The 9130-nt window shown below is 31.9% G+C and overlaps 2 protein-coding genes across 2 annotated transcripts; one reads left to right on the forward strand and one right to left on the reverse strand.

Annotated features, from left to right (window-relative positions):
- The first annotated feature begins 3544 nt into the window (after positions 1–3544).
- LOC18014845 (uncharacterized protein At4g08330, chloroplastic) lies at positions 3545–5679 on the forward strand. Its single transcript, XM_006397246.2, has 2 exons — positions 3545–3845; positions 5034–5679. The coding sequence occupies exons 1-2, from the start codon at positions 3739–3741 to the stop codon at positions 5410–5412; spliced, it is 486 nt and encodes a 161-aa protein (XP_006397309.1). The 5' UTR covers positions 3545–3738; the 3' UTR covers positions 5413–5679.
- Positions 5680–5717: 38 nt separating this feature from the next.
- On the reverse strand, positions 5718–8379 carry LOC18014846 (small glutamine-rich tetratricopeptide repeat-containing protein 2). The gene is made up of 9 exons (XM_006397247.2): positions 8245–8379; positions 7758–8048; positions 7444–7580; positions 7290–7356; positions 7004–7103; positions 6689–6852; positions 6489–6535; positions 6349–6399; positions 5718–6256 (listed from the first exon to the last, which is right to left on the reverse strand). Exons 1-9 carry the CDS (start codon positions 8315–8317, stop codon positions 5858–5860), a joined length of 1329 nt encoding a protein of 442 aa, XP_006397310.1. The 5' UTR covers positions 8318–8379; the 3' UTR covers positions 5718–5857.
- Between the last annotated feature and the right edge of the window lie 751 nt (positions 8380–9130).

Genomic DNA, 9130 nt, shown 5'->3' on the forward strand with positions numbered 1-9130 from the left:
CTAAACATGAACAACAACTGGAACTCAAAGTCTGCAAAGCTTTTAAAGCTCATGTTTGCTACAAAAGATAAAAAGGAAAACACATAGTATTGAGAAGCACAAACCTGTGCAACTAAAATGTTGGAAGACGTTCTATGTTGAGTGGACTTGATGATCGCCACTTATGGGACTATCACAAAAAGATATTTCGGTGTGAGATAGATGTCTAAGGGAAGAGGAAGCAACCTAGTAATCGTCTTACATAGATATTTGGGAACATTACCTTTTGGCGAATCTCTGCCATAAAGACCTTTATGCTTGCGAGATAGATCAATTAGGAAACTTTGATCCCTTTGAACGAATCAAGAGAAGAAAAGTGTGAAATCATCCTCGTCGGCAATAAATTCCTAATCGAAAAAATAAGTCCATCTCCCTCTTACTAAAAGGACAAAAAGTTAAATAGTTGAAGAATTCAATCACCCCTATGACAAATGAAGAAGGAAAATTGAATTAAAAAAAAAATAGAAAAAACAGAACATAACATACCAAGAACAAACTTTGATGTTTGTGCCACCATCATGCCTCTTTGATGAGTTTATGTTGTATACCAATGACCCAAAACGTCTAAATTAAACTCATGGGAAAACAAACAAAACGAATCAAAGAAAGCTCATCAGAGCTCATGGTCGTGATCGGATTCCAAGAATTGACCAATTCAAGACATGAATTATTAGATAAAGGATACAAAATACACATAATAAAACAATAAGAAAATAATAAGACGAATTGAACAAACCTCTTCGGAGCTCATGGTTGTGGTCGGATTTCAAGGATTGATCAACTCAAGACCTAGAATATTATGTAAAGAATACAAAATACACATAATTTACATACATGAAAATAAGCATGACAAAACAAAGAAATCAATGCTATTTAAATCATCTCTTTTGTTCTTCTCTTTTATATAATAGGAAGAAGAAAATATTTATATGTTCAACTAAAACCTCTAAAGAAAAATAAAGATACCATGAAAATTAAGTTTTCCAGATTAAAAAAACAAAAAACAGAATATCAAAACAAAGAGGTAAGCAATACCTGAAATATCGTTTAAGTTTTTTTTTAATCCATGGTCACCTTGACCAAATTTCGAGATTGTATTTTAAGTGACCTAAAAGAAAATTAGATCAAAGCTTAAGATTCAAAAAAAAAAATCAAAAAAAAAAAAGACGAACAAACACCAAAGAAGATGAACCAATCCAAATATGTGCATATAATACATACACACTATTGAAATTTGTTACCTTAAACTCTTGAATGCCATGAAATTAAAAATAACTTGCAAAAGAAACTTCACTATTAAAACAACCACATAAATGTTCATAACGCAAACGAAGCTGCGTCTCATAGATGCTTGTTCTTTGAACCTAAAGAAAAATCAGATATGTATATGACCTAAAAAAACAATTAGAATAAAAAAAATGAGAGGAAAAATAAATAGCCAAACTAACAATTAAGAGTTTTAAGGTTAGACCTCAACTTCTGCCCGTCACTAAGAATCCTTAAAAAAAACACCTAAAGAAAAGAATTTGAATAAACCCTAGAATAAAAACTAAAAAACTACTATACGTAATGAATATGAAAGGGATCTGAAAGTCCTCACCAAATTATATTTTGCTTCTAATCGTTTACTCTGTTTCATCCACATACCCAAAATTCAAAAATCAAAAGATCAGTTCATACAAAAGATCAGTTCATACAAAATACACAAAAAAACAAAAAATAACAACCAAAATAATCAAGATTGATCTTATTGAAATAAGAAATAACAACAAAGATAAATATCTATCGTATTGAAATAAGAAAATAAAACATTCATAAACTAAACTAAACCTAAACAATAAAAAGAAACTCGGTTAAAAAAAGAGAACATGTAACTAATATGAGAGGAGACACAAACTATATATATATGCGACTTGCTTTTTAGGGTTTAGAGGTTTTCCATTTTTATTTATTACGATCAATATCGATATAACCAAATATTCTTTTTTGATTAACCGAATATTTTTTCTTGATTTGTATAAATAGATTCGGCATTATCCTTTTCATTTAGTGAAGATTTTATTATTTACAATGAGAAAATTCTAGAAAATTGTGGTAAATTTCTGTTTTCGATAAAAACGAATAAAAATGTAATATTTTTGTTTTTTAATCATTAAAAAAAAATTAAAACCCAGATTAATTAAATAGAGAATTCGAAAAAAATAAAAAAGTTAGAGAATCGAACCTGCTACATAAAAGATAAGAAATCGAGTACTTAACCAATAAATCTACCATTATTTTGGTAAACTTATCAGTTTTTAAATATATATTATATTATGGACCAAAAATAGTGATTGAGCCATTTCCTTCTAAACATAGGCTTTAATCTACAATTTATTGGGTTTTAATTATAAAATATTTCTTTTTTGTTATAGATTTATTAAAATATTAATTAAATAAAATAGACCGATCACAAGATGTTATTTTATTAATGGCATAAACATAATTTACCATTCTCAACAAAAACATGGACTTAGGCCGTTTTTCTGCAGATCCAATCAGAAAAATATATATATAATTAAATAAAATCAACCAATCAAATTATAAGCTGAGCTGACCAATTAGAACATTTGATTTTCATTAATCAAAACGATATCAAAAGGTGTGCATTGAACCACAGCCCAATTCACTTCGCATTTATTATAATAAATACTATGTATATAGACTTCATTTTAAAAAATAAATAATATAGTATCTAATTGTATGTGGAATTTAAAGAATGAGTCGTTGAGAGAAAATGTATGTTTGCTTCTTTATAGATTATCAGTATGTTTAGGATTCATGTATTTGATTTCACCATATTTCTCATTTCATGCAAAGTATATTTATGCATCTTTTAGTTTGATCATAAAGTATTACAATTCAAAATACAATTGGCGCTAGATATATTCAATGGATGTGAAGTATCATGAGGGCATTATGTGTATTTTTTAAAAAAAATCATTTCAAAGGCGTTAATATATTCAAAAAAAAATTATTAACAAAATCAGATAATTTTTTTTGGATTTCTAACCTCAAAAGAATAATTAAAACTGAATGTCAAGCAGTGATGTAAAATTGAGCTATTAAAAACAAACTACACAAAGCTCAAATTCAAGTACGAGAAGTAGGGGATGAAGTAAATTTGTTTACTTTAATGCAACATCAAACTACGACTTAGGAAAATATGACGAAAGAAAACCCGCATATATATATGCAGGTATTTATCTAATATATTTATAAAGGTGAGAGTCTGAGAGAGATATTACGTGGAGAAGGGCGTGAGAATTATTTTGTGTGGAGAGAGAAGGAAGATTTTCTTGTATTCAACTTAACTTCTTTCAGTGAACATCTACAAATATTTATAGACTCAAGTAAAACATAAAATAATGGTGTAAGTCGATAAGTTCGCGGTGAAATAATGGATAATCATTTATTATTATAATAAAAATTACATTATTAGATCTCTTATTTTTTAAATAGAGATCTCTTTTGCTTCTTTTTCGAGTTCGATCGTTACTAGAAGGCACGACCACGACATTGGTCGTGGAGGTTGAGGAAGTTAAGAAAAAGAAAGTGGCACCGAATTAAGTGGGACACGTTCTTCATCAAAACCTTGCAATCGATCATCAATATCACTTTTTCATTTAAATTAGAAGCGTTGACTGATCTCCGGCGAGAATGGAGAGATCGGCGTCGGTGGGCATCAACGACGGCCGATTTGGTGGCAATCACTTCTACTCTCCATCATTCTCTTCGTCTTCTTCAATGAGGCATGTCAATTACAGGTAAAATATATGCTTTATGTGTGTTTGAGTTGATTATTGTAATTGAGTCCAATCACTTATGTGTAGGAGGCTTAGTTTAGGCTTTTTCTTTTTAATTAGGGTTTTGATTGTTTGGTTTCCTTTGATTATGTTTTTGATTTTGATCAGAAATGTCGTCTTCTTGTTAGATTTGTTAACGCGTTACTTCGATTTAGTTTTTGATTAAGATAGAAAGGATTGTTGCTCTTAATGATGATTTGGTGAATATATCTACCTGAGACAGAACCATTTTTGTTTGTTTGTTAAGAACTGTGAAAAGATAAATTTATATTCTTGGGAAAATTTTGAGACTTTCAATGTTTTCATATCCGTCTTCTTCAGTGAGACATGTCATTTACAGTTAAAATATGAGCTTCTGTCTTTTTGAAATGATTTTTGGTATTGAATCTTATGTGTAGGAGACTTAGTTTAGGCTTTTTGAATCAGAGTTTTCATTGTTGGTTTTCTCTGCTAATGTGTTTGATATAATGAGAAATGTCGTTTTCTTTGTTAGATTTGGTAATGTGTTACTTCGATTAGTTTTTGATTAGGGGAAAAAAGATTAACATTCTTAATGAATTTGGTTAGAATCTCCATCTGAGACAAAAACCCTTTTTGATTATTTGTAAAGAACTGTTTGTAAAGAATTGTGAAAAAAGATAATTCTTTCATTCTTTAGATTTTTTTTTAGAATTTTTATGTTTTTCATTTTCGTCTACTTTAATGATACATCTCAGTTACAGTTAAAGTTGTGTCTGAGTTGCTTATTTGGGTTTCTCTTGTTATTGTTTTAATTTGTTTTCTTGTCTTAGAGTTGGTAACGTGCTACTTTGGATTAGTTTTGATTTAGGGGAAAAAGATCGTGGTCGTTCATATGAATTTGGTTAAAATCTGGTGGCTAAAATCTGCACTGAGAAAGAATCCTTTTATTTGTAAAGGACTTTGAAAAGATGAAATATTTTTTCTTTGGGAAATTTAAAGACTTTTGATGTTATCATATTCAGCTAGGTTCATCGTCTTAGTAAGGAGCATGAGATTGTGTTATGTGGATTGGATGAAAATCTTAGTGTGCTATTGAACCATGTCTAAGAACTTGATCTTTGGTTTGTTGGTGTTGTGTTTTTTAAAAACAACCTAGCTTGAACAAAATGCATTTTAACTTTCTTGCAGTTGCGGATCTTGTGGCTATGAACTGAACTTAAGCTCCACAAATCGAATCACATCGTCTATCGGATCAAAGTACGGGAAATCCATGAAGGGTGGAATCATATCGTTCTTCAACATTGATGAGGCAAGATTCAGTCAAGTCGATCAGTTCCAATGCATGCCTCACTTCTCCAGATATTCTTGGGGTTTGTTCAGACGCAGAACTAAACTTCTCTGTCGTAAATGTAATAACTATATTGGCAATGCTTCTGAGGAGAAGACTCCTGCGTACGCAGTCGTAATACAAAACTCAGATTCCACATCTCCCAAAAACGGTACTGTTAAGAAGTATGATATCAGGATTCGTTCGCTTCAACCTTCTTCCGCTGTGGTATCATTGTGAGTATATACCCACCAATATTGTACACCATTTTTAAAATACCAAATCTAGATTTTCATTTAGTGTTTGGAGATATTATAGAACAGCTTAAGAGTATCAAATTTAGTTTGTATTAGTCTTGGTGCTGTTTTGATAAGGTGGGTTTTACTTTTAGGTTGTATAGTAACAACTATTTGCCCTTTTGTTTTTGGTAGACTTTTTTTTAGGTGAAGTGAAATTTCACTTTCTTATGCTCATCATTTGTGTTTACCTATTTGATACAGAAAAAAACGTTTAGTGTTCAACAATCCAAAAATTAAAATTTTAACTTCGAATGTAAATTTTTCTCCCATCACCCTTTTGTAATAACATCATCACTTAACTACATCAGTCTGCTGTTAAAATCCAGAACGTAACAAAGTCTTTGGATCACAAACTCAGAAATATACTAATAACAGAAGATAGAGAGTCACGGTGTATTTCCAGATGGTCTTCCATGTGCACCATTAGCACCTGGAGGATTATTATTACCATTAGCACCTTGAGGATTGTTATTACCAGTAGTACCTACCTGTGATCCTCCAAACATCTGCATCATTGATCGTAAAGCACCGGAAAACTCTTCAGGCATTTGATCCGCGACTCCGAGATCTATGTTGATATTGCCACCTACATGAATCTCAGGCTCATTCATACCATTTCTGTTACCATCTCCTCCCTCGTTATTGCGAGAATGATTTCCCGGGAATGTGTTTCCCGCCATGTTCATAAACATGCTCATCAACTCGGGGTTTAATGGAACTGAGAACTGAGATGGTATTCCTTGGCCTCCTATTTCCGGTCCTTGATTGTGTCCCGTGCTCGTATCCTGCTCTTCCAACACCACAAAACGTTAGATTCTTTGGTTTCTCGTCTTATTTATACTAATAAATGAGATGACTCAGATGTGTAACTAACTACCTGACTATGTCTGTGTCGTTGCTGTTCTTCTCTTAGTTTTTGTTCAGCCACCTGTGTTTTGCAAAAATGTCAAAACCAGAAACCTAAAAGATGATCATGTTAAAGCAAAGACTTGTATTAGGGGGAACAAAAAAACCGACCCTGATATTTTCTTTCACAGATTCGTTACGGGGATCCAACTGCAAAGCTGCCATGAGTGTGATGAAAAAGGTTAAACAGAATAAATGGTAGCTAACTTGGAGAAGCAAAGTTCTATCCTTTTCTACTATAATCGACCCTATGAGAGGAATATGCTAACTTAACAAAGAAGTTTAGACTAATGCTACGAACATATACCTACCTTTCCTAAATCCTTTCTCGATAGCATCTGAATACTTTCCTTGAGCATAATATGCTAACCCAAGACGACTGTAAGCCTTACTATAATTTGGATCAATCTGAATGGACTTAAGACAGTCGTTGATTGCTTCTGAGCACCTGTTGATCTGTGTATATGCAGCGGCCCTGAAAATTGATATTTTAGAAAATAATTACATATCTATGGACAAGTGAAAATATCTAAGCGTGTCGCAGATCAGATTACGAAGGATGCACACCACCGAAGAGTTACAACCTTAAGCATTCAGATATATCAAGTTGAAGTCTAATCACTCACCTGTTGCAGTAGAAAACAGCGTTCTTATCTGAGAGTGCAATTGCAAAAGTATACAGCTCGATTGCATCCAGAAAAAGCTGGGACTGCATGGCCTTGTTACCTAAAAGGAAGTGAATGTCACATAAACATAGGCTTGAGGGAACAACAAACGGATAAGGAAAAGGCTCCACTAATTTCGAAGAAATGAATTACAATATCAAAAAGCTTCTCAGTATGACAATTATAATATAAGTTAGCAGGACCAACACATACAATCTCTGTTGCAAACACAAAACATAACAAGTACCTTGGCTTTTGAGTGTTTCCGCCAAGTTTTTCACATCAAAAGTCTGGCATCCAGACTTTTCCATTTCCTAATATGCAAGAAAGAAACTTACTACCACACTCATTACCAATATAACTAAAACCGTCAATGAAATCAACAAGAAAATCAAGCTTACATTGATAGCATCATGAAATATCTTTGTTGCTTTTTCCAGCTGAGCAGGATCATCATCTCCGTCAGGCGTGTTATTGAAATACTGTACTTTCTCAAGCGCACCAAAGAGTTGGGTAAAGAGTTCATCTCTAGAAGTTCCTGCAACGGGCATTTCCCACAATTTAGATCAGAATATGTTCAGCAACAAGAAACCATAGAGAATTTATAACTCTTTTCAACCACTTCTTGACATTGTTTGCAACCGTAACTTCATTCCAATACTATAGTCAACACTACACTGATCCAAATGAACATGAAACATGGACCATTACTTACCAGTAAAGAGAGGCTCTTTGCTTGCATCCACTGACTTGGAGACATGAGAATCTGATAAGTCAGGACGTGAGGAGGAACTAGGCCCATCTATTGTAACACTTCGATCAGCAACGAATGGTGCAGTTTCCACAAGAGGAGGTGCGGTTTTGTTCAATGTACTGAACATATTGACAAGCGAAATGGGTTTCAACTTATAATCTCTTGTAGAATCTAAAGTAATTTTAAATGCTTCCTTTAAGCATTCTTTAGCAACCTCGAGCCCTTCTTCGTCAACACCTGAAGCAACCTCAACTACAAGAAAACAAAAAGAAGCCTATATTTCAAGAAAGCATTTCTTTTTCTCTATTAAAAATCTCCGAAGAATTGTTTTCAAAGAAAAAAAAATGACGAAAGCATGTCCATTAGGGGAATTGGTGGTATTCATTGTCTACGCAATCGTACGGGTAATTAGGAGAGAGAGAGACAAAGAGGAAGTGACCATGATTACCGGAATCTAGAAAATCCAAGAAAGAATGGACAATTTTCCGGCAGACTGGAGACTCTGTCGTTAGTTTCGCCATTGGAGAGGGAGAGGGAGAGGGAGAGGGCGAAGAATCTGGAATTTCTAATTTCTTCTGCGATTTGAGTGTTGTCGACGAAAACAAATTGAAAACCTCGTTTGGGAACAGGGTTATAATAGTCCTTGTTTTAGCCGCTTCCTCTCTTTTTTTTTTTTTTTTTCTATGAAAGCATAGAAGTTATATACTGTAAAAACTCTATAAATTAATACTCGATAAATTAATAATCATTATAAAGTAATAAATTTTGATGATCCCAGGGCCAATGTAAAAATCCATCAAATTTGATAAAATAATAAAATAACAATTTTTTTTGAAACCCTTATGTAAATACATAGTCCCAACAAAAACATAATTTAATAATTATATAAATCTATACAAATATATGTAAATTTAATATTTTAAAATATGACTAATGTGTTTGTTTTTAGTTAAAGTTGAATTCTCATTGGTTCTCATCTTTCTTATTATTATATCAGTAGTTCTTATTGCTGTTTTACTATATACATTCAAAATTTATGATGATTTTTGATGTGATAACTAATTTTTTTACATGTAAATATTTTTAAATGTATTGTAGTGTTATCTTCAATTTTATCATCAATGATACTGATAGTAGCCATAATTGTTTTATAAATTTTAGACTTATAAACATGTATATTTTTATAAGACAATCCAATATGGTAAAAAACTATTTTATTGTGATAGTTATGATTTTTAATCATAATATATATTATGAGATTTGTTAAAATTTTAAAATATAAGATTATTTCAAATAAATTTTTAGAAAATTATATGCGGAAAGAAATTTTTCTT

The sequence above is a fragment of the Eutrema salsugineum genome, unplaced genomic scaffold (genome assembly GCF_000478725.1).
Source record: "Eutrema salsugineum unplaced genomic scaffold, Eutsalg1_0 scaffold_3, whole genome shotgun sequence".
NCBI lineage: Eukaryota > Viridiplantae > Streptophyta > Magnoliopsida > Brassicales > Brassicaceae > Eutrema > Eutrema salsugineum.